Source organism: Anabas testudineus, chromosome 16, assembly GCF_900324465.2.
Source record: "Anabas testudineus chromosome 16, fAnaTes1.2, whole genome shotgun sequence".
NCBI classification, from domain to species: Eukaryota; Metazoa; Chordata; class Actinopteri; order Anabantiformes; family Anabantidae; genus Anabas; species Anabas testudineus.
Window position 1 is genome coordinate 6,436,730 of NC_046625.1, and position 26,900 is coordinate 6,463,629.

A 26,900-nucleotide genomic window follows, 5' to 3' on the forward strand; every position below is an offset into this window, starting at 1 on the left:
AGTCAAGGACGAGACAGCATCACAATACTGACTCAGTCCACCACAGGAGGATTAGACAAAACATCAGCCTTTTCTTTCTATCCTGCCAACTCTTCTAATGCAACATAGTAAAAATGCAGGATATGCATAGTATTATAACTGACGACTCGATGCTACATTTTTATTTGTAATATTTTCATGTGCACACAGTGTAGATGCTATAATGTAATATCCAAATTCAACCAAAAATACTCAAAAGACAACAAGAAAATGACTTTCACACAAATATTTCTTTATTTGTGTTTATTTGGTGTATTTTATACATAAACCTCTTTGGAATAAAAACAAAATCTTTCTTATATATCAAATTAAAAAAAAGAAATTCAGAAGTTATGGAGCCATTTTGTAAACATGCAACCAAACGGTTTTTAATGGGGAAACTGAAACGACTAACAAAAAAATCCAGTTTGAAGGAGTTTCAGGTGTGTGTCATGCTTATGATAAATACAGATAAACAAATCAAGGCTGCAAGTTATTGTGTTAATTTATGACATCTACAAATGTAATGTGCCACTGGGTTCAGTAATACTCAGCTCAGAACGCCTCTCAGTCTAACCTCCACATACTTCTGCAGACCCCTAGTTCATATTTCAGTGGCATCCTCCAGGTCAAGCTATGGAAATGACCTTTTGTGGAGATAAAGTGAAAATCACTGAAGGATGGATGGAGTGGGGTAGGATCTGCAGTAATCAGGGAAAGGAGGACAGCCTCTCCTTGTGTGTTTTGATGGGAAACAGGCTGATGGAGCCAGCTGGGGAGGTTAAATATCTGTAAAATGCCAGATGGTAAATGTGACATCCAAAAGCATTTGGCAGCAAGGGTCTGTCAACTTGAGACACTTTACTTTTTGAGGTGAATATACTGTTTTAACTTTAACTGTGAGATTTAAATACTGTGTGTTTGCCAAAGTCCAGTGTTGCTCTGGCAAGATTGACCATTAACAGGCTGTCATTCCCTGTTTATCATTTTTGCAGCTTACACAGCTGTGGGGAGTGAACACGCATGAAGCATTAGCTGTGGTAATCAATAACTGTGTCAAAAGTGATTATTGGTCAGTGTATAGTGTTATACAGAGAATTGATCCTCTTCATAAGTTTGGAAAATGTGATGAAAATGATGACAATTACTGGCCAGGCACGGCTCCTCGTCTTTTAAAAGATGCAGGGCGCTCCTTTGAATTCAGCTCAGTGTTGAGATGAATCTCTGTAAAGACTCAAAACTATAGACGTATCTATCTTCCATTTCCTCTCTTTCTGTCCAGTTCAGTGCATTAACAACCCCACAGGGGTGCCTCACATGTTTGTTCCAACGCCTGCGTTTTAGGAGTAAAAAAAAAAAAAAAAAAAAAGCAACACATAAACTAAACTGGGACAGATCTGAATGAGGTACTCATGGTTCACTTCACACTCACACAACAGTTTTCCAGTTTAGAAAAAAATAGCTTAGTGGTTTTCCATTTTAAACTCATTAAGGGAGAGTGTTGTTGTCAGGGACACTATGCTGCACCCTCCGTGTCGTCAATAACATACACTTATGTGCCTTGTGAAAGGTCACAGGAGTTGATTTTCAATCAGTTCTGAATCAGGCTGTAACAATAACTGAATAGAAGAAGACAGCAATGCACACTCCATGCACGTTCACACACACACACACACACACACACACACACACACACAAACTAAAACATTTTGCAGGACAAATCTTTTCCATTCACCAATAAGGTCAAACTGTACCAACACAATACTTCCATAGGATCTATAAATACAAAAAGTCAAATTGACACAAGATAACGAAGCAGTCATTGTCCTCTCAGGTGAATAAACAAGTTTCTTTGGAGTTGGGGAGAACAAGGGACTTAAGGACTAAATGTGCCGTGGAATGCTAACCCTAAGTGCACACACTACCCGCTGAAACAAACCCTAACTGACTCTCATTTCAAATTTAAAAGACAAATCACATTTTGCTTTGCTTAAGCTCGGCCACTTTGTCTCCCAACGCTGCCTGCAGCTCTAAAACAAAAACAAGTTCCCTTCTATAATGCATTGTGGCGGTGCAGCTTGGTAATCACAGCCCATAGTCAAGGTTGTTATTAGTTGAAATTGTAGTGAAATTCAGTGATCATTCAATGCTTTCAACTTTGGTTCCTACTGCATTTTGGCATTTAATGTCTACACACAGAGCCTGTTGGACTGTAGAACCAATGCTACACCCCATTACTGACTGATTCTGTTTCTGGATGACTGTGTGATTGGTTCCTTGTCTCTTTATTACACAGTAGACTCTTTGGGTCCCTCTCGAGCAGCGTTCTTGCACCCGTAAAGCCACTTGATGACGCGAGCGTTTCTCTCAATGATTGACACACCAGTGGGAACTTGCTCGGCCAGCTCCTCCTGAAACAGCCCATCTCCTGAATGACGGGAGAACTCGCTGGGTTCTGAGCCACCACAGCCGTCCCCACCCACACTGCGGAGCGCCAGTGAGAGTGTGTCTATGGAACTGGCCCCTGAGAGGAAATTTTCCCGACCTAAACGTTCAATCATGTCCATGTCCAACCCACAGAAGTCAAAGAAATGCTCCTGTTCTGATAACGCTACCGAGCAGCATAGACGCATCTCCGACTTTGAACGCTGCAACTCCCCAAACTGCCTTCTGGGTGCTGGTGGTGACGCCCGCTTCCATGGGTCATTCTCATCGTCACGGTTGCTTGAGCGGTTGCCATTTGCAATACCATTGTCAGCACTATCACTGGAGCAATTAGTCAATTCATTCTTAATCTCTTCAGCTGTGCAGCTGAAGCCGGGGCTGGGGATAGAGCCTGGGCTGCGTTCCTGATCAGTTTTACTAGATCTCCTGCTCACTGGTCCTCCATCCGTAGTGTCTTTGTCATTGGTCCAAGACATCCGAGAGTCTCCATCCCGTGATGGTGCTTTCTCTTCACTGATCACCATCTTCTGCACTCTCCCTTCACCCCCACTACCCTTCTCTCTCATGGAGCCCTGGAAAAGGCGGCGGACAAAGCTGTAGCTCTTCATGTCCATGTTGTTGTTTTCTCCCACTGCTGCGCCACTGGGGCTCTTGCACTCTTTTTTCTGCCTGTAGATGACGAGCGAGTCTGGCCTCAGCATGCGTTTACCCGTACTCCTTCTGAGTACCGGAGCACTGTGTGGAGCTACCATAGTGTTAATTCCCGGTGTCCTGGGGCTCGGAGGCATTACCTTGTTCACATTACTCCTATTATGTGTCTCAACATCAACAGAAGTCCTTCTGTTCTCCTTTCTGGAGTCATCATTTTCATTTTCATCTGTTGAGGTAAAATAGCCAGAAAGTGTAGACAATGGGGTGTTGGATAAACGGCGTGGCGTAAGCTGAGGTGTCAGGCTACCAAGGTTGGCAGCAGCTCGCCGTGGTGGAGGGGTGGTGCAGGGCACCAGTGCAGGCTCCTGCTTGGTGTTTATCACCTGTTGGCTCTTAACATATTTGGCTTTATCCGCTTCAAGCCTCTCCACTGCGCTGACGGAGCGGCCATGGCCTCCACCATCTATCTGCCGCCGCAAATAATCTGGACCCTTGTTGAGGAGCCTCAGAGGAGAGGGGGATCCAATTGGTGTTAGGGGTTTCATTTTTTAATCACCAAGCTGGGAAAGACATCAAAACTGCAGCCCTCTGATGATGGACAGCCCCCAGTGATCTGCTGTTGGTCCTGTGAAGTTTTCAAAACGAGTCTGGTTTGAAAAAGTTATAAAATGTAGAAAACTGTGGTAGTTCTCATTCCTGTTCTCACAGCTCTTGAATCTTCCTTAACGGGCAACAGAACTTCAGGAGACCACAGAGTCCAAGTTTGTTGTAAGGTTTTCTATAGATAGCCTCCAGTCTTTTTGCTGGGTGGTGTTAGAGTCCAGGCAAATGCATATCTCTATCCAGTATTTACACAAGCATTTGGATAAGCAGGCAGGGCACAGGGAAGTCCTTTTTTTGTCAGCCAAGAGCTCTCCAAAATGAGACGCTCTCTGCCCGCAGTGCAGCAGAAATAGCAGGCAGGGTGCACTTTGAAAGGGTTACTTCTTCCTCCCCCACTTCTTCTTCCCTCTCTCTGTCTCCCAACAGCACCCTTCGCTGTTGATCTTTTCAGTGAAGGCTGCCTGGAGAAATTAGATATAATGGCCTCAAATATTTGCTTTGTGCAGCCTGTCTGAGGGACGCTGGTTCAAGACTTTTATTGTTTGGCGCCCGTTGTGGTTGAGGTGACCTGAAGGTGGCCGGCACCAAGGCACTTGATTTGTTGATGGACAAATGGGGGAGATGAAGATCTTGTCCTTGTCCTCACCTTACCTGGGAGAGACAGAGAGAGAAAGAATGTTTTTAATTTGAAGTGCTGTTCTCCAGGGCCTATAGCAGAGGCCAGAAGGCAGGAAGGACAGCAAGGACCAGACGGTGCTTATTTAAAGCTGGAGGGAATTACATGTCTGGCTCTACAAAACAGAATCGACATATACAGTGTAAGAATTCAATAATATTATATCATACATATATACTAAATCCAAAATGCATACTACTTTCTGACATGTAGCTTATACTCCTATCTAAATCAGCAGTCAATGGGTAAACAGGTAAGGGTCAACTTCAGGTTATGTTAGCATGTTGCTGCAGAACACACAGCACTTAAGAACTGGGACCATCCACTTGGTTTCCCATTAACAGCAGCTCAGTAGTCTGAGTTGTTTCATTGATATGAAACAACACAAAAAAATGCAGATACAAATTACTAACACTGGTGCTTGTTATGATATCTCCCACAGTTTCAGTTTGTTTTAATGTGAGAGAATTGTTGTCTTGCCACCATCACAACATCCTGTAGAAGAAACGGATCAAAGAAAACTGTCTGCTGTCCAGACACAATGATGATGCATCTGTCTACATCTGGTCTCCAGTCTGTACCGGAAGCCGTAGTAGATTTTTAAAAGACTTTATGTTTCAGTTTTGCTTTAACAGAAATGGCATCAAATACAACAGCCTGAGTAACTTATTCATTAAAAACCTGAACAACTACATAAGATATTAGATATGGATGGATAATATATAACATTTACATTGAAATGAAAATGAATTTTCATTTCAATGGTATACAGTAGCTGTCTGGTTAAACCAGACAGCTACTGTATACCATTGAAATGAAAATGAATTTTCTGTATCTGTGTCTCTTTAAGGTTTAACCAGACAGTTACTGTATACTGACACTGCTTGTGTTATTTAAACAGCCAAAAGTGCTGCTTAATTAAACTCTTTTATAGTCACAGTCAAGCAGCTTGTTCTTTAAATTAACAAGCCACTACAAAAAACAAATCACACTTTAAACCAAGCATGATGCTGTGAAATGGATTCTTTATTATTTTTTGTTGGGTGACAAGAGACATGTTTGAGTTTTTATGCTATATCAAGATTTCAGAGAGGAGGTAGCTGCACATGTCTATAGTGAGATGGGCTTTACAAGAGGAGTATTTATAGCTTGAAAACATCCCGGCTCTGTGATCATGTGTCTGTATATGTGTGCATATGTGTGTATGTGCATGCAGTCATTGGTATATTTTGGTATCTGCTTTAGTTTTGTGCCTGCGTCCATATGCATGTGTGTGTCAGCACAAAGTAATAAGAGGCTTCCCTGTAAATGAAAGAGAACCATATGTACACTAAGGCTGCAGATCATAGGTCTTTTCTGTTATTCAGCACCTTTTCAAGCACACAAAAAGCAGTGACTGTCTGCCGTGTGCAAACGGGGCAGACAAAGTACATGCTAACAGTAAAGCTGTTATAAAAACCTACTGCCACAGGCGGTGCACATTTCTCCTTCAGCCCACTTCAAAATGCATTAGGAGTCTACGTTGAAAGATAAATGTTCCTCGTGTGTGCTAGACAGCAGAAGGGTGTTATATTGTGGTTCTTATTGTTCCCTCAGGTCTGCATGAAGTGTTATCAATGGTTATTTTAGCTTTTTCTTTACATGAGGTATAACAATGATGAAACTCCTTTGGGGGAAAGATCAAGCACTAAGATAAGATGAGGTAAGATAAGATAAGATAAGATAAGATAAGATAAGATAAGATAAGATAAGAACTATTACAATGTGCTCTCTTACTAACTGTTAAACTACTACCAACATGAGAAGCTGACCTAACATTTCTCATGACTGTCTACCTCGTTCAGCCTCCACACCCATCATGGAGTAAGTCGGTCAAATGGCACGCCACCATAAATTCACTGTGGAAGGGGGGAAGCATTCAGGTAGTTCTCTTTTCCAGATGTCAGGCTGTCAGAGCTCGGGAAAGTTGACCATTGTTTAGGTCGAGTTCCGGGAAAAATATTTTGCAACAGGTGTGAAAGAGGAAAAAGGGTTCAGAGTGAGTATAAAACAAGACAAATGGGTATAAAATGAGAAGGAGCAAGGGTTCCATTGTGGGGCTGTGATTAAGGTATTTGTTAAACACCTTTCTTGTGGAACAATCTTTTCCCCAGAGTTCAGAAATGGAAAAATGGGGAGCTAATGCTATTGAAGTGTTAAAGAGGATTATCACCAGAGGAGCCTAAACAAAGCCATTAATCCTGATGTTGACCTTCCATTGTATGTAGGTAAAGTCTGTAAAAGCATGTGAAGAATACACGGGGCTGTATACATGAAGCAACACTGCTGATGCTACAACAATGCGGCCACATCCGTATCTGCCCTACGTCTACTGTATTTCATCAGTTCTGCTCTTAATGATGAATCTGACATCAAGAGCTTGAAGGAAAAGCGGCCACTTTGAGAGGTTACGTCTTGCTCTGAGTGCTATGTCGGCCATCACGTGACTACATGTGAGTCATTGTGCTAGCTGTCACTTGTTTGGGACACAATGTCTCGACAAGAACTTGTGCTAAATATAGACTAACCCTGATTTAAAAGTATTCAAAACCTTTTACAAACACAAACAGAATAAAATGTTAAAACAAATAAAGCTGGGACCAGTCATGATGAAAAAGCTCCACACATCCAGATGGTGAACCAGTGACTCAGCTTGCATTTGCACGAGAACAATAGCAACCATTAGGTCTATTGACCATAATGAGCCAAATTAGTACCCAGCACCTTCTCCTGTGAGCGGGAGGCGCGTGAAATCCATGAAAAGGCTGGAGGCCTCTCTCATGTTTCACGAGCTCCTTCGCCTCTCGCTGCATGTTGTTATTAACCCCTAAACCCTTTCTCTCATCTCTATAGTGACCCCCCTCTGCCTTCCTAATGCTACTGCCCTTGTGTCTTTCATTCCCCTGCACTTCTTCCCACTCTTCGTCTCCCTACATCTCCTGTGTATGCCACGGGGCCTCCCTACCCTTTCATTTCCCTCCCTACTCTATCGCTCTCTTCCTGTGTACACCCTGTGTATCCACCCTTTCTCTTTCTCTCTCTATACCTGAGTGTAATGACTAATTTTCTGTTGTGTTAAATCTAAATTCTCCTGGTTTTATTCTGCTGTAGTTTATGTGCAATTAAATAAAGTAATGCTTGAGAAATACTGGAGAGTTCTGAACGTACTCAAATGTTAAGCATCCAAAAGTGCCATAACTTCTCTATAATTTTTTTGTTTTTCTCTCTGTAGCTGTGAATATCACCATTCACAGGGTACAGATAGTATAATTGTTTGTAATGGGGATAAAGACACACACTTTTGGAAAGTTTCTCCTTTAATGATCCCATGCACGATGTTTCACATGATAAATTATGGAAGTAGCTGTGTGAAAAATGAGGTAATTTCTCACCCACATGCAGGTGTGCTTGCCAAATCTTCTGATAGTTGAATATATATTACTAAACGTGTCCTCCAGAAATAATGTTTATATACATCTAACTTGCAGCAGGAAATGAGTTTCTGCATTTTATTTTCAATGTAATGAGGACATGTTCATCTTTGCATTTGGTTGATACTGAACATGTCCAGTCAAATGAATGCACACTGAAATCTGTGTGCTGGCCTGGACAAAGTGCTGCAAAAATATGACACGGAAGACTGCACAGCAAATGTCTATAATTTATTGATATGTGAGTGCATGGAAGGCTGCCTGACACTAATATTTGACTTGGTTTGAAAAGGATTTGTGGTCAAAATGTTCATCAAATGGTTATATCAATAAATTATGTGTCCATATATTAATACGTCCACTGACGTCTTTCTTTCCCTTTCTTCATGCACATTTTTTTTTCTTCACACAAAGCCTAACCACAGTCGATGCTCTCTGTAGCCTCTGTGCACAACACAGTATTAGCTAATATAATCTATATAGATAAAAGCATCCTTCTGTCTGGGATGTAAATGTCACCAAACGTTTGACCAGACTTAAGTGTGCGTCTCCTCTCATACACCTTCCCTCTGTCAGTTCTTTGATAAAACTCTGTCTGTCCTCCTGCCCTTTCGTTTCCCTTGTGTCCTCTCTGTGTAGCGGAAAGCACCGCCTGCAGAGGAGGCTTAACAAGTCGCCCCCGTACAGCTAAACAGAAACCAGATGTTGTGTGTTTGGCTACATCAACTTGCTTAGGGTCAGAGCACAGACAGAGAGACAGGTCTCAATTTTCCTTTCAATTAACAGCATTGTTTGTTGCATCAGACACCACGAGAACACAGAGCAGGTCGTGCTTACTGTCTACATTATACACTGCATGGACGTGCTGTATCTGACAGAGAAACATTTACTTCTGCTTATTTCTCTCATGTGAAAGCGGTGCCTAGGAAACACAAAAAATACAGGAAGTGTTTCCTTCAGGAGAAGTACAACTAGGCTCATTGGGTGAATCCAAAGAAAAACCAGCTGTCCTTAGACCAGGAGAATAAAGAAAGTTCCACTGTAAATTATGTACTCACTGAGGTAAACATGAGATAAGAGGTTAATAAATTCACATGGACCACCTTTGAAGCTCTTTGTTTACCTGGTCTGTGCTTAACAGATGCCCCTCATCTGGTTTTGGACATCTGCTGTCAACGTGGACCCAACTGGCCACCTTTAATGTCTCTCCTCTCTTTCTTTGTCGTCTTGCATTTCTCCCTTTCTTTATACGAACATCTGGCGCCGCTATTAAGGGTGACATAGACTAATAATCGTCACTAATGGACTGAAATGTTCAAATACCCACCAAAGCTCATTCAAATCCATCACAAGGAGGCATCTGTGCTCACCGAGTCTCTACGGTGTGAATATAAAGCGTCTGCCCCTAATGAGCCGTGATTCATGACTTTGTTCAGATGATCATTAACCAAATTTAAAGTTCTCCAGGATCACATGTAAGTCTTGACCAGGTTGCTGCGCCTCATTAGTCAGAGAGAAAAAAGGACAAATTACAATGTAAGAGATGGAGCCACGGGACACATAGGCTACTGTCCCCCCAAAGACAAAGCCTGGGAGCGAATTGTAAATCCCATCACCATTGTGAGGCCTCCAGCAACTTAGCTGCTTGATCTACGCTTAGAGGGACTTTCTCTGCATTCATGTGGAGTTGCAGTCGGCCACCTGGGACAACTTAAGTGACCCCCAACACGAAGAGACCTCCTCCCAAACCGCAAAATGGACAAGACGGGCTCTTAACTCACTGCTGGCACTCTATTGTCATTCAAAGCAAAGAGTCACAGTGAGAGTTAATGGCTGGAGCCACAGATAAATCAAAGCCAGGCCTGCACAGACTTTAAGGTGACAGCGATAAGATACTGTAACACTCAGCCACAGGCTACATGTATGTATGAGTACATGTCAATATTAGCTAAATATGAAGGTCAAGAGAGAAAATCAGTGAAACGTCTGACAAGTCAACTCACTTGCAAGCTGTTTTAATTGTTGCTGTTAAAACTAAGTTAAAAACTTAATCTGGTCTGGCATCCAACAACCTTCACGACTAATTAAAAAACAATCAGCAGCTTTTTATTGTAAGTTGGCTACGACCCACTAATTCAGGTTATGATTAATAAAATTATCACCATGACATTTAAGTGACTGCTTTAAAATTTGATTTAGTCCCATAACCTGTTATAACCATCATATTGTACGTCAGGTCTTTATCAGCACTGTAACACCCATGCAGTGCTAACACTGATAACATCTGCTGAGATAACGTGTTCACATTTATTCTTGCTTTTATCAACAGGCTGGGCAAGTTCCTTTTTCTTCTCCGCTAAGACTCCAGGAAGAGTTGATAACTACACAGCTCTGAACTGTTTTACAAGCCATGATTTACATTGGTGCAGGTTTTAAAATAAAAAAGAACCATACATTGTCAACATATAAACAAGTATTAGATAGCTTCCGATCTCAGTTTAGATTTTGTTTAAATCCACTCAGATTTTCTGTGCACCAGGTGACAGGATACAGACACATCTGTTGAGCCCAGGTGTGAGACTTCAGTAGCGATGAGTAAACTCCCGATGAATGAACTTTTATGAGCAGATGACGTATACTTTCATAAAGAGATCTGTACAAAACGTTTTCATTTTCAAAGTCAACAACACCCACATAATCAAAAACGTGGGAGACAATCTGTATGAAATACTAAATTTTTGATTAACTGACCGGTTGATTAGGATCACAAAAATATTAAGAACTACATTTTTGGACCACTCCCTCTACAGCTGCACAAATAAACCAAAAGTAACTGATGCATGCAAGTAGATTTTTAGACTGTAAACTAGCAAAAATTAGCCCAAATTAGAAACTTTTAAATGCAGTTATTAGTTAAAATCAATTAGTTGTGCATTTCATAAACCTTTCTGGGTCCTAACCTGCAGTTACAACTCTGGCCACTAAGCCAACACCAAAAAAACAACCTGTAACTTTAGATTTGATAAAAGACTAAACTAAAGAAACTATGAGGGAGTTTCTCTCTTTCTTTCAAAATCAAACATGTCCACATGTTTAGGACTGCAAACTGCGTCCAAGTTTGTGTACAGTACCAAGGGTCCAGAGCTGGTCCAGATCTGGGCTTCATTAAACCCGCGTCCCAGATTTGGATGGCACAGTTTTATAAATTATGACCACTGCTGCTACTCCCTGCCAGTCTGGCTTATGTGACCAGCAGCACAAACCACAGTGTGTCTGCAGCACTGCCGCGGACTGAAATGTACTGTGCAGCTCAGGCTAACATAAAACACCCCCAGACCCCAAAAAGACCTATCCTCAGGCTGTTTATACAGTGAAGTACAGAGGCATAAATCTGGGCACATCCCTCAATCTCCCAGAGTCTTAAATTATGAAGGCCTGTTCTCACACTGTGAACCCTCATTAAGCTCTCAGCTGGTGTGAATGCTCTGAGAGACAGCTCTGACGGGCAAGCTGCCAGATGTTTTAGTTCACCAAGTCGGCACATTTCTCACTCTGCCAGGCATATGTCTGCTTCGACAAAGTGATAAAAGACACTTCAATGGATGGTGGCTGCTGCAAAGAGCAACTAAAATGCCAAAGCACAGTGAGTTGTGTTAAATCATACACCTGCATTTGAGAAAACTGGAAAGAAACTAGAGCAGTAAACTGAAAATAAATCTGCTCTTTGTTTTGTTTGAATAGTAAATGTAAAGAATGAAAAGCTGCACACTGAGAAGGAGATTTGGGTTGGAACTGGTGTCACAGGTGAGTCAGGAGAGAGCGAAGAAGAAATAAAACCGTGTTGACTCCACCGTCTTCTCACAGAGACCCACCAGGATGCCAAAAGGACATTCACACAACATTTGCAGAGTTATTGTAAACACATGTTGCTGATGTTAGCAGTAAACACTTAGCACTAACTTGCATGGACTTGTGACAGGGCTGTTTGGGGTTGGTTAGAGCTTAAAGCTGCTCCAGCTGTGCTGTGTCCCCAAACACTGGGTCATCTGTGACTGTAGTGCTAAACACACCCTACTGTGTCACTACACACTCTCCACCACTGTAAATATGCCCACACTGATCTGCTGTCTGCACAGCTGGACAATGCTCATGACCAGAATACAAGAGCATTGTATCGGCCACCTACCCAAACAAGACTCATTTCTCTCATATCCCACAAACTACAAGAAAATAACCACCTAAAATCTCCCGCACAAAGAACCTCCACTGAGCTCTTCTGTGTTTCCTCGCTGCCATCTACACTTAGCTGTTAACCTTTGTTGAACCTGCCAGCTGTCTTCTCTCATTACCAATCAAGCGACCTGCTTCCCCGAAGCGTCACAGAAAAAGCCTCCTCTGTTTGTCCCCCTTCTTCTCCCCCCATTCTTTCGTCCCTCGTTCCTGTCACAATCGGAAAACATCTGGAGGAGATGGAGGAGTCCGCGGAGCTGCAGCTATGGTCGCGTCCTGCGTCGAAAGGAATGTCCAGGCCTGTGTCATCTTCCTCGCGGTCGAGTGGACACAGAGCGGCACGGTTGAGTGTGATGGGATGTGGCAGAGCTACAGAGGCACCCAGTTGGACTGTGAACAATTATGGGGATGTGAGAGCAACGGGGAGAAGGGCTGCTCACACAGCTGTCACCCACACACAGGGGACTGTCAGGAGATGGAGATCTGTCAGATCATGTTTCATGACTTCGTTGCCCACAATGAATTATGGATTTAGTTATGAGCCTGCAGAGATGGGAGTGATGTAACAGCACAAAGTAACTTCAGACAGTGACAAGACTAATTATATAATGAACGTATCAGTTCTGGTTCCAACGTTACATATGAATATTTGGTTCAAATCTAGATTTCTCTGGAGCTAAGCCTCTTGAAGGGAAAATATAGGAAACAAAAGAAGTAAAGGAAACAAGGAAAGGCTGCGTAGCCTCATCTGTTTTGAAAAATATGTCCTTTCCTTGACAGATTTTCACTCCAGCGTGTGTGATTGCACAGACTGGTGTTTACAAAACAGATGAAAATATTAGTTTGGTACATAGATGGTAGGTTTTACTTCTCATTTTAGCCTGCAGTCCTGAGTCAGAGGAGGTTTGACCTGCTTGAATATGTTGTTTTGGTGCTGGATGTAACTGAGACACTGTGACTTTTTGATGAGTGGTTCCTCTTTTTCAAACCGTTCTTCTTGAAACAGGTCTATGAGGAAGTTCCCAGAGGCCTTCAGCACTATGGTCCAAACAAGGCGACAAGGAGCAATAAAGCTAAATTATAAGCTTGACGTTTGTGTGTGAACATTTGAAGTCTCACACTGTTGTGAACGTCAAATGTCTGAAACCAGCTGCTGTGCAGCAACACACACTCTCCTTTAACACAGTGCCAGGGGGAAGATGATGTCATTAGCAGAGTGCATTTTCCTCTCTAATTAGAAACTCAAGCCTCCCACCGTAACTTGGGGGTCTTCACATGCAACCATGCGACAAAATGTGGATTACACAAAACAAATGTTTGACGTCCCCTTTAAAAAACGTTTTCAAGCCTGCGTTCTGCAGGAAAGCAAAACCAGGACTTGAATGCGATGCAGCTGAACCTACAAGTGATAAGAAACACATGAGCGGCCCATTGTGAACTGAAACCATGAACTATCCTGCGGCTTCCGCTTCTTCTCCACAGCGAGCACTGATGTGGCTCAAACCAATCGGATATTACACCCGTAGTGCCTCAAAGTCAGTGTCAAGTCAAAACAAAAGCGGAATTAAATTGGAAAATAATAGACTAAAGGATAACACATCATATAGTTTAGGATATCCGACGTACAATATGGTGAGTGTGTTCAGTACATAAAACTGCCTCAGACGTCATGAAGTCAACATGATTCTGCAGGCACAAACTGCTCTAAGCTTTCCAAAACGTTCCACCACCAACATCATCATCAATATCACTGCGGCTGCCATGAGCCAAGCGTGAAGGCAAAGACCTAAATTACATTTCATTTAGTCATGTTAATGATGTCAGGCCTCCTGTCATCACCTCGGACGGAGGCTGCAGCGAGCAGCTCTGTGCCCCTGGGCTCTCCGCTCGGTAACAGGAGGTCGGACTCATCTGCTCCACTAGGATCAGCATCAAACACAGATGCAGTCGGATTACAGCTGGAAAATTAGCACACTGCGACACGAATCCAGGGAGACGAGGGGGGATTGTTTATGACTGCTCCACACTGTAATTTTGCAGGTATTGCAGGAACACGGGCAAAGTGGAGGACTGATGTTGGATGTAGGTGTTTACGATCTATGACTCACTGTAGGTTTTAGGCAACGATGCAAGCCAGGTCAGATTAGAGGTTTAGAACTATTAAAACAAACAAAAGAAAACAAAAAAACAGAAGACGAATTAGGGAAAGGTAGGGAGGAGATGGGCCTAAATCTCCCTCCACACAATTCAAATGCATCATTCATAGCCTCTATTCATTTTAACAAAAGCCTTGAGGGTGAATACGCCAACAAATATGTGGAAAATTGGTTTATATTACAGTGGTTTGTGCCTTGAGCAAACATCTAACGCATTAAGGTGCTCAGAAAAAGGGCAAACACATCTGCTGTGGTAAACTGGATCACACAACAGAACAGCTACAACACAGGCCATGTTGTGCAATATTTGCTGAACTCACTTTATCCGACATGAATCCTTGTATTTTCATATGCAGGCGACTGCTCTCTCCCTCCGGAAAGTAAGAGTAAGGGCAGCGCGGGCGTCAGCTCATAATCTGCCTCAAAAAGCATGAATTAAACCTCCTGCTGCCGTTCACGGGCCGAACTAACGCGTGAACCTGGGGGTGAATGTGTTTAGAAGACATGTGTGGTCTGTTTAGTCTCGCTGCTAAGTTGTTTACGCTGCTCATCCCACGCTGATCACACCAAATCAGGATGCACGAGCCTTAAATATATCAGTAGGGAGTTATGGATGGGGGGTGAGAGGGGTAGGGGTGGCTCAAGGTAGGGCTGACCCTGAGGGCATGTGATTGCCTCCCTGGAAGAGACAGTCTTTTCAGTTGTGGGGTGGGTGGTTTGCATAGTGACCCCCTCAGGTCCCCAACTTTCCTTTGTTCTTTTGAGAGTTCTCAGGTAACACCGTCTTACTCCTCATACGTCTTTTTATTGGCGTCACCGACGTCTGTTTGTTACAAATTAACTGATTGGCAGGAAAAATGCTTCATTTATTTAAGATTACAAAACTTTTTCTTTCCTGATTAGATGTTTGAGAGCCAGAGCTCCGTTTGAGCCACTTCCCTGATTTTATCCAGATGTAAATATTTAGTGTGGAGCAGGGGGACGATGGGATAAACCTGCCTGCAGCCCCAGGTTAACTGTATCTGCTTTAATCAACATGCAGTGGTCAGAAATCCCTCTCCCTCCCCTTCATGCCATGCAGCTATTAACCGCTGGAATTCAAGGCTGAGTTAAAGCAGCGCTTCCACATATAGCTTTACATGGCAGATGATGGATTGCTGCACTTGTCAATTTCTTTAAAAACAGTCCTGGTCCGTCTGTTGTGTTTGTGCATTATCCAGCTGCACACCACACTGCTGCACATACATCACAGCAGCACTGCCACGGAGAGTTTGCCTTATCGGGCATCGGTTATAAACGCACCATACAGACCTGAGGCAGACGAACTAAAGCAGGACTGGAGTTATTTTAAAAGGACCGAGACGCGTTGTGATGCACGATCTATTACTACTAAGTCGTATTGGTTTTAAAACACTAAGTGGAACTGAATCGCCACAGTATTAGCAGCCTACAATGAATCCCTGAGTGTCCAACAGTGCTGCCACGTTATGAGAGAGAAGGCAAAGTGAGAAACCATCAGACAGGATCGTGTCCGAATCCGACCTGATCGGTACGCGGAAAACTTCGCCAAATAAACGCCACAAATCAACTTCGACTCGCGGATTTCCTACTAACTAAACAGTCCAACGTGACAATCCTCTGCATGCTCACCTCATTCAGCCAGTTTATCCACTCTTGCTGTGTTTGAAATCCAGTGAAGGTGTGAAGATCCTCCTTGTGACAGACGGACTGCTTCAGCGTGACGCTGCGCGCTGCGCTCTGCGCGGACTGCTGGCACACTGACGGACCGCTGCATGGCAGCAGCACCATAAACAGGGAGTCCCGACCTCCCTTCAGCGGAGGGGGGGTGGGGGGTGGGCAGGTAGGACACTGTGTAAGCTGAGTCGTGTGGAGCCTGCAGGAAGCTGAGTGGATCTGTAGGGAGGTTGTAGATTAGGTGGAAGACCGCAGTGACAAATATAACATCATGGCAAGTCATTTAGTTTCATAAACATTATTATTAACCTGTCAGTATTAGAAGAAGTTACGAGTAAAAACAACAATCTGATTTATGATACAGTTTAAAACTTTCAGTTTAATAGAAAAGAAACAAGTAATGCTTTGTAGATCATATTCAAAACTATCAATAAGCTTACAAACATATAATTACTGTGTATAACCGTCAATTAACTCATAATGATAACTAAAACCTGTGAGACTGTACTTTGAAACTGTACTTTGAACTTCATGCTAACACAGTTTTAAGGATAAGTTCTTTTCAGTTTTAATTTTCACCATCTTAGTGTGGTTTATCAGCATGCTGCGTTTGCTAAGTGCCCCGGTAAGTACTTAGGCTGATGTGAGTGAAAGTATTTTTGCAGGTATGTATCATACAAATGAAAAGTTGAACCTCACAGTGGAGCTAAATGAAATGTTTGAGGATCATGATGAGATAAGTGTGTGGACTAATGTCACAGTAATCAGTCATTTCACTCACAATTGACAAACATCAGCCTTGTGGAGGCTCCAGAGGTAAAAGTCATGAGACCGTAAGTGGGATAGGTAGGTGGATTTATCCTCTGACGTCCTGAATGCTTGTGTGTAATTTAGTGCTAATCCATCAGTATCAGTGTTGAGCTATTTCAAGTGGGATCAACAGAGCCAGTAGGATCCATTCATTCAAACTCCTCTTGTTTTAGAAGTTCTTCTTTATTATTATTATAGGATTTGTTGATATTTTTAACATCAGAGGGAATTTATCTTATTTCCTTTCTAAATTAATCAGTTGTTTAAAAAATGCTGAGCAGCTTCAAAGTTATTGCCTTTGTGGTGATTTGTGTTAACTGGTGTCAATCAACCAATCAATGGTGTCTTGATAGGCTTTGCTTTGATTAGCATTGTTCCCCTAATGTTGATTGATAGATCTTAAAGAGTCCACTTCACACTTTATCTTAGTGGTATTTTGGCGTTAGGCTCAGAGTAACCACATATCATCCATGATCTGAGCAGCTTTAGGTGTAATACCCTTCAGTGTTATAAAATCCCAGATAGATTAAAGTAATACCCGCACATGTGTAGATTTTAGGATCTGGGAAGCTGACTGACTCTTTGCAGGCCTCTTGTGGCCACATGGTTCTTTTAAAAGCCATTTTGTTGACTTTCTATCTCTTATTCATTGCTGCCTTTAGATGTAAAAACTAGCTCGCAGCTCAATACTCGCTTGGCAGAGAAGTTGATGTTTAAGCAGAACAAACAGTGTCAATTTGCAGCTGTGTTTTGCTCCTTCTCTCATTGCCCTCAACCCCGTCTGTGTTGTCTCTGCTCACCCTCCTCCATTCGGCCCTCTTGTCATAAACCTCAGCTCAACACGACTGGCTCAGAAAGGTCAGGAGAAGGGAGGAAAGAGGGTGAGATAAAGGAGTGATCCGCACATTTCACACACACACACCTGTTTCTCATTCCCGAGCTCATCACTCTCAACAAGGCAGACAGGCCAGCGAGGATATAAACACTGAGCCAAGGCTCGTATGATCCACACACAGGGCACACGTCATATAAACACAAACGCTCACGTCCTCCGTTTGCTGAGGTGTCCTGTTCACACTTATCACACCGAAAAGGCCAGAAACGTGTCAATCTGATGTTTTCAAAATAAGACAATGTGAGGCTTAAAAATAACAATGGCACTCTTTAAAAGCTTAAAATAGAAATCACTGCACTCTGCATGATATCTCTCAGAATAGAACTTTCTGTTTCTGCAGATCTAAGTTTTCACAGGCGGTCACGCTTCATTTGGGGCACCTCCAGACTGGAGCCATGCCTCCGTGTTACTGCCACATCTGGGTGCAGTAACACGATCTGCTGATCCTGTTCCGTGACCTTTGCACTCAGAGAAGCCACACTTCCTGCTGAGCACTGAGTGTGAGGTGGCAAGCGACCTCAACCTTGTTTGACGCCATCTTCGCCCCCGGGTCGACATTTCCTGCGTGGAGAGTTCTCTCTCTGCTGCTGTGTGGCCGTGCATCGACGACTGTAGCAGGTGGTTAATTCCTGGCATGATTCCTGGTGCCAGTCAGCTTTTTAATAGCCTGTTAACTCCGGGCGATAATCCTGTGAAAGCTGTGAAAGATCACGCACGGAGAAGGTGAGCGAGACAAAAGGGCTATGTCCAGGGTCAGACTGAGTGCTGCTGGTTGGCACCAAGTGGACGGGACTGAAAACCAACACCTCAGATGTTACCCAGCACTCAGCAGTCTTAATACTAAATTACTGTTAGTAAGCCCTAAAAATGAAAAAGAAATCTGCCAGTGCAGCAAAATTACTTCTCTAGTTCCAATATAAATCTGCTTGTTCAGATCAGTTCCTAATGTAGCATAATAGGAAAAGCATCCATGCACGCACAATATTAAATTTTAGGCAAACTATAGTCTGTGATATGAATACATAATTGAATGAGCGTGCAGATCCTCCTATATTTACACCTCAGTTATTATTTGGTGAGCAGTGATTTTTATATTAAACTTAAACGTTGTTTTAGAAACAAAGAAAAGAACGTGTTTATTTAAAAAAGGTTGAAATGATCTCATTGCAAACTTATTTAAAGCTGCAGAGAAAGTGATACTTTGAAGGCACGGCAATGATTAAAAAACAACTGTATACTTTTTTCAGCGGATAACTTTCCAAAGACGGTCTGCTTGGGGTTAGATTTACAGATCCGTACCCTAAAATCCTATAAAATCGATCCACAGACGTATTTACTCTATATATTTATATATTTAAGGAACTGATGGGCAGAGTCTTGTCATGTTTTAATATTCTTTACATCTTCTTATTATCATCTTATACCTCTTTCCATAAGACAACTTCCTCTGGAGCCAGTTTCCTCCGGAGTGGAATGAAACGCCCTTCATGTAGCTTCCGTTTACGCGAGTTATCCAACACTAGGAAGGTGGATACCCATAAAAAATCAGGGAAATATTAGACATTTTTATCATCTTTGCCTAAAGAAAAGTCTTTCAGGATACAAGATGGGGCATGTAGGCTATAGAACCACAGTAAATCTGTTTTTATAAATAGACACGTCAGGCTACAGGCTTTAACTCTGTAGGCATTTGTGATATTTGTTGGGACCAAACTGAGTGTGAGTTCTTGACGCTGCAAATATTTGTACTTGTTCATACTTTCTCTGATGCATTTGGGAGAGTAGAAACTAGTTCAGGCGAAAACTGTTCATAGTGCCACACACACACACACACACACACACACACACACACACACACACACACACACATACACACACACAGAGGCTTAATGACACTTCAAAGGGAGGAAGCCATACTGTGGCCAGCTTCCTGTCCCGGCCCATCTTGGACCATTTGCTGGCACAAAAGTACCCACTGATGTAGTATTTTGTCTGTTGTAGGTTAAGTTCGACGTAGTAAGCGTCCCGAGGCACCTTAACCTGTGATGGTTGTGCTCAAACACGCTGGAGCCCATTTGTCTTGGAATGAAAAATGCTTGTGGACCAATTATATCCTTCCACTGGTTATGTCTCATTATCTCTCGCTGGCCCAGCTTTTTCCTGTGAGGCTGTTGTACTTCCTGCTTTTTTCTTTTTGTTGTCGATGTTTTGTCTGTGGACAGTCCAGAGTTGCTTCATGCTGAATGATGGAGTGTAGTAGTTGTTACTGGCTTTTCTTATTGCTGCCACTGCCCAATGTTTCCATCCACAAACTGTGTTTATATACTGCAAGCTTTATTGGAAAAAATTGTTTTGGAACATACTTAATTGCCATGTGGATTAAGTTAACTGGATATATTTTTTCCAATCTAGGATGTCATCCAGGGAGAAGAAGGTCATCTAACACTGGAGAGTTTATTTTGCATCTTTGGTCCCATGAGCTGTTACGTTTAGGCCACTAAAGCGCTCAATCAAGGCTGGGGAGGGATTAGTGTTTGGTTAGATACTGAAAAAGTCAACATGTCCTGTTTAAGGCTCAAGTGAGAGTTCAGAATTCAACACAGAAAACTTCAGTGCTTCGAGTTACTCAACGAAGAAAGTGTTAGTATTTAGGCAACAGGAAAAGATAGTAGTCAGATAACGCTGGAAACCCCCTGATCTCATAACTTTCTAGTGTCCAGTAGAGAGTATGTGTCCAACATTTTCTGTAACTTTCCAAAACTGACAAAGCCATATTCAAACTCACTTCATACTGTGAACATTTCTCTTTTGAGCTCTCTTTTGTCATTTCGTACACAACCTAGAAACCAAATTTAGCAAATAAGTCATATATTGATGTAGAATTTTTTTTATCTCTTTTCATAATTTTCTCATTTTTCCTAAAGCTTAAACTCCATCAAACACGTTTTGGAGCTGCCTGAGCTGCAGATGAAGTCTCTGAACATCTCTCTTTATTCCCTCTTTTCTCATCCCTACATCAGTGTACTGGCTTAACATGCCTTGACCAAAACATGCACGCCTGGGTGTGTTATCCTCTGTTTACTTTGCCCTCTGCGCTGACCTTTACCACTCTCGTCACCATATTCCTGCCAGTTACGACGCCTTTTGTTTGGAGTTTACATCTGGTGGAGGAGCAGCATGTCCCTGCATTGTTTTGTTTTACTGCTCACGATCTTTCTCAAAGAAGGAGGAAAGAGAAACAAAAAAAGGCAGGAAGATGTTCACAAAGTCTTAAACATGTCAGAATTGTCGACCCTGCACCACAGTTGTTTGGATGTACATGAAGCATTGTTTTGTTTAAGGTCCAACGTGCCTCAGCTCTGACTGATGTCTGGGTTATAGTCGTATTCCAGTGAGGTGTGAAGCAAGTGTTGTGGATCTGAGCCATCTGCTGTCATGTGTCTGGACAGCTCACAGCTCTGTCTGGTCATGATATGAAGCACATCCAAAGAGCTGGACAACAATGGTAGGAATGCAGTGTGTATTATTTCCTAATATTAAAGATCAATAGTTGTGTAAATACAGATAAAAGCAGGTATCTCGTCTCATAGGGACACGGCCCCTGGCTGAACATTCTTCCTGGGGTGAAACAATACCAGACATTGGAGGGCCTTGCCAGAGAAGGAGCTGGCATTATGAAAAGAAAAGCACGCTGCAGTCAGGCTGAGAGGTCAGTCAGCCAAAAGGTCTCCACATAAACAACCCAAACCAACACATTCAGGATTGCTGTGAAAACAAACCCTGGAAAGTAGAGGATTGGTTTCTGTATGTGGGTCAGTCTCTTACAGCTGGACGGTTGGAGAGGTTGTCATGTCTGCATGGCAGCTCTGCCACCTGCAATAATATTTAGCACTGTACCAGTTGGGCTGTTCAAGTTTCAAAACCTTTCACATCCAGGGAAATTCTCAGGCCAATGATTTCTTATTTGTGCAACTTTAATGTTGAGTAAGTACTTATTAGTAACGGTTCTTACTTCATCACAAAAAATCTCTGCACAGTTTTTAGTGATCAAAGTGCAAACTTAAGCTAAAAACAGGAAAACCTCATATCAACCTTAAAGGGCAAGAAAATATACCACGTTTGGGTACATTGTTCCTATGCGTTATTTGGGTAGTGGGTTGTAAATACATCTAAATAATCAAAATCTCAGTGTCAGTGTCAAACTGGGAGGCATGTTCCAGGCTAAGTAAACTGAATCTGTTTGAATATCAACACACAATACCTGAATTAACTGCAAAAGCATGTGATTAATGTTTTTCCCCTGTCCTACTACTTTTCCCAGATGCTAGAAAATACCCAGCCTTGTACTGGATGTTGAATCTGGACAGTCAGCGCTTACTGGAAGCAACACAGACTTCAAAAGGTCTTGATCATACAAGTACTGGGCCGCCAAGCAGCCTGCCCATGCACTCTGAAGAGTCTGTTAGACAGCTGGCACAGAACAGATGTGGCTTTAGGTCCCAGCTAATCGCCTCGGTCTACATAAAATACAACCTCCTTCTCAAGACAGAGCAACTCAGACCTATAAACTTGATCCTATTCCACACAAATTGATCTACATGACCAATTAGTAACATTATGATGCTAAACAGGCGACTTCCGACTTAACTGTACCCCTACAACTGAAAAACCAGGTGAAATTAAAATGTTTTCCACATGTTTTCCTGTTGCCCGGTGATGTATGGCTCCCGTGTGGTAGCTAATGAGTTACACCATTAGCTTTAGGGTCATCTGGGGGAGATGGTTTACAGGTTGAGCCTAAATCCCACAGTTAGTGAACAAGCCAAACAAAGCCTCATTTAAGCAAAGTCATGCTCCGACAGCTTTTCCTGTTGTAATTCACCCTCGGACGAAGTCAAATGTTGAAAGAGGATGCTGTCTGTTTTTCTGATTTATCCTCGTCCTGCAGCAGGAAGAGAGAATTCTCATCACCTGTCCCACTGCAGAGGTGTTGAGCAGGGTAAGTGTCTCTGTGACAGGGCCTATTGTCCCATCAGGGATGGAAGTCCTCCATTGTGCTTGTCCCTCAACAGAAGACACAGACCTTTAACCACCTAGGTGTTCCAGCATGTGAGGACATGTGCGGGTTCACTCTTACCTGGTGTGGCGGTTCAGCTTTTTGAACAGCGAGGTGGTCGGATACGCTTGTCAACACCTATCTGGTCCCACAACACGGGACTAAGTGGATGTACCTTGTAGTGACGCGAGGCGTGGTGATGTGGCGCAGTTTGCTCGTCTCTTGTTTGTTTCCAGTGATGCTCAAACGAGTATGTCTTTCATGTAGCTGATTTAAACGATACCAGATCATTTGGAGGAGAATTCTGCGTACTCAAATGTTTTTTTGTTTGTATTAAAGACAGAAAGTAAGCATTAGGGTCTAATTTGAAACGTGTGGTGTAGTTAAACACAGTTCAAATTTTAATTAATGGGGCCTTGCAACTGTTTGGATCAGCCATGTGTTCACCAAACGTTGCTACAGTTTAAAGGGGGGGTTGCAGTTTGCAAAAGGAGCCAAACACTTCGCACCCAGGTGACGAGAACAGTAACAGGCGTCTATGCCAAAAAGATGAGCTGTAATCCAGCAGCGTCCAAATGACCATAAACCACAAGTCATCGTTGAAAGCTAAGAGTTCAGATGTAAGGCTTGATTTGAAATGCCAACCATTTATCAACACACCAACTGAACACACATTTATGATGGTAATTACATTGAGAGAATGTCTGTTTGCTGCTAACGAGTTTGTGGCCGAGGGGGGAACTAATTTATGGTCACTTGAAAGATGTGTCCCCACTTGAGCAAATGTTTCATGTTAACTTGTTCAGCTCAAACATGTTGAGACAGAGAGAAGAGCTCTTCATAATGTGTCCCAGTAAGGCATTTGGCAACAGCCTGTGCAACCTTGCAAAAGCTCACCGCACTCGCAGCTCATTCACTCTGCTCTGTTGCTCTGATGCTGGCAGTTTGTGAGCTCCCATGTTTCATGACTGTCAGTCACAGAGGTGGTCTCAGCTTTTAACCCAGTAGAGTTTCAAAGAGAATGGATTTCCCAGTTCCATCAGCCTTAATCAAAATCACATTGTCTGCAGTTATTAGCCCATGGTGAAACTTACAGGCTTATCCTGAATTTAACTGTGATTAGCCTGGGTACGTGGATTGTGTTGCCCACCTTCCTGCATTCTTTGATCTGCTAGAGGAAGCTTTACTAACCCCCAATCAGCAGTGGACCAGTCCAAGCTTCCCTTAGGGGGGTGCTGAGAGAAGACTGACCCACAGTGAGAGCATTAAGAGGCAAGACTGAGTGGGGAAAACAGGGCCAGATTGGCAGACACACAGTCTGGCTCCAGCCATGGATAACCTAAGGGTACTGACATGCCTAATGTCACATGGTCATTAAATCAAGGAGCCACCATTAAACTGGATACAACTCCTTTTGACACCAGGGTCTGACACACTGAAAACCTTTATGTGACCATCACAGGGACCATTGCCCAGTGCACAGTTGTTGACATAGAGGGGCTGTTTGACAAACCTTGAGGGCACTGGTCAGCAGTGGAGTGTTGAATTGTGTGTAGGCCATCTAGTGCAGTCATGGCAGGTTGGGAATCTTCTCCTGCAGTTTTCAGGTGGTATATGAAGAGATAGAGCAGCTCAGCAAAGAGAAAACTAAACAGAAGATATTGTTTGGTTTGAAATTCATCCATATTTATCTTTACAAAGATAAGAACAGTACAACTATAGTTAGAAAAGGCATAAATGTTCAGCTCCAGTAACTCTAGGTGGTCGTCATAGAACATAAACCTGACCAAAGATAGAAGATCAAATCCAAGATCCTGATGTCCTGTGTGAGACAATGTTATACTTTTTAATTTTGTATAATTAATAGTGTTAAATAAGTTGAACACAAATTCAAATTATTATATTTGGTGTATTTATAATGGATGGTGTTAATGAAGGGGCAGTTGAACTCATCTGATGGAGGGGTGCAGGTTGACTCTACATGGAAAGGAACAGAAACTAGATGTGCTGAAACTATTTTTGAGTCTCTAGCCTCAAACAGCAGCATCGGATTATGTGTCAAGAAGCATTCACAGGTTTGAAGGGGCCAAACCGATCAGGTTGGACATTGGTCGGAGACCTAGGACCTTTATGGGCTCAAAATAATGTCAAATAACTTGACAAATGACTTGACCTCCGTCTGTTCATGTTGCCTCAGACCTCCCACTCAGTGTTTTCAGAGGTCTCATGTTTTAGTCAGTGTCTTCTGTCATTTTGTGTTTTTCCTATTGACTGTTGTTGCATTTTGAGTCACACAGGATCCTCTTTTTTCTTATTGTACACACTGAACTGCTCGAATTAATATACACAAATGTATATAATTGTAATTGTGCAAGTAAGTGTGCATTATTTTTTGCTACACTTGGAACAGGTGACACATTTTTGTTGATACAGACCACATAAATCTTTAACTGATTTGTTGTGCTGTAATGTGAAAAGAGGGATGATCAAGCACACACTGTTTAAAATAGACACATAAGCTTATAAAGGTTCCTGGACAAGTAGCACCATGTTTGCAGATAGCACTACAAGATTACTGTTCTGCTATCGCGAGTAAGAGATTAGATGTGGCAAAAAACGCCATCATCATCTTCAACTCTGTTTGTCCTTTTGTTATTCTTAACCCTTCTACTGCTCCATTTATCAGCTGGAGTTTTCTGTGTTGTCTCCAGGGGCGAAGCATTAACAACGAAGACGCTATAAACAGGAAACAGAGACCCTCTCTGGTTTCGTCTCATTGCTCCCAGGAAGAGACAGCCCCATTTCACCGACTGACACAAACCAGAACACACACCGTGACACACACACACACAAACCAAAAGTCCTCACCGTCTATCAAGTAGCAGGCTTTATTTACCTACTTGACACCTTCATCCTCAACTTGTCGACATGTTGAGTGGTAATTTACCTCTTATGGTGACTACACTGAGACACCGATGCCAGAAAAAGTCCAAAAACTTACTCATGACTTCTTGTAATGATCAGAATTCTGAGAAGGCATGTGCAGCAGATGGATTATAGTGGAAATCCAGTGAATCAGGCACTGTGTTATTGCTTAACTTCCTGAATTTAGGTTCTGTGAGTCATATTGCCTTATTGTCTGGATCTGATATTTTGGTATCAGGAAAATAACAGGCTCAACAATACATGTGAATCAGTGGGAAACACTTTGGAAGGATGTAAGATGTATTGGAGGTATATAATATTGGGAAAATCTATTCCGATAACAACACTTGCACTGTGCTTTCACTACTGGGAGGAATTTTTTCCCTCTACACTAAGGCATACCTCTTCAGCTTCTGTCACTTTGACAAACACCCACCCCCACACAGATAAGGGCTGTCAGAACATAGGAGTCCTACCTGACGGACTTCCAGCTGTGTCAGCAAGAATCCCACAGAGAAAGAAGTCTAAAGTTTAAATGAGCTCAGTTTAATATAGGCCGTTTGTCCCTATCTGATACAACCCATATGAGCGACTCCTGAAATATCGCCTCTGCCAGCATCTGTTAAGATTAGAAAACAGTCACGGTTTGATTAGGTTGAGGCACAGAAGCAACTTGATTAGGTTTAAGGGGAAATCTTGCTTGGGCTTAAAGTACAGTAATTACTTCATCAAGTTTTCGCGACCTTTGTCATCATGGCGACAACAATAACCATGTGGTTAAGGTTTAGGAACGGTCACGGGTAAAAGAAGTGATGATGACAATCTGTGGTCTCCCAAGTCCAATTGTTAATCAACCCATCCATCCACTTCAACCTTATGTTTTAGGGTAGTTTCAACAAAAAGAGACTACTCCATCTTTGCGTTCAGTCACTAGAGCATATGTGTGTGTGTGTGTGTGTGTGTGTGAACATGGGATTGCGTGCTCTACTGCATGTGTCGCTTGTCATAATGTTTAAGTGTGCTGAGATATGCCCTCCTCTGCATACCTGCACTGTGTTCTTCAGTGTGTGAGTCCGTGTTTGCAGGTCAGTGTTAATTAGACTGATAATGGTGAAGTGCCTCTAACTGACAGACCGCTGTGGGCTGATGTGAGCAGACTGTCAGGCATCAGTAAACTGTGGAATGATGACTCATAACTCTTCTGATTGAGTATGGCTGTGTGAAAGGAGAAAGTCTTGTGTTTGCTCTTTCTTTTCTCTGTCTTTAAAGC

At 42.6% G+C, this 26,900-nt stretch overlaps 1 protein-coding gene across 1 annotated transcript; it reads right to left on the minus strand.

Annotated features, from left to right (window-relative positions):
* Positions 1 to 286: 286 nt before the first annotated feature.
* si:ch211-107n13.1 (FAM110_N and FAM110_C domain-containing protein) lies at positions 287 to 16,022 on the minus strand. Its single transcript, XM_026373225.1, has 2 exons — positions 15,900 to 16,022; positions 287 to 4,368 (listed from the first exon to the last, which is right to left on the minus strand). Exon 2 carries the CDS (start codon positions 3,657 to 3,659, stop codon positions 2,307 to 2,309), a length of 1,353 nt encoding a protein of 450 aa, XP_026229010.1. The 5' UTR covers positions 3,660 to 4,368; positions 15,900 to 16,022; the 3' UTR covers positions 287 to 2,306.
* Between the last annotated feature and the right edge of the window lie 10,878 nt (positions 16,023 to 26,900).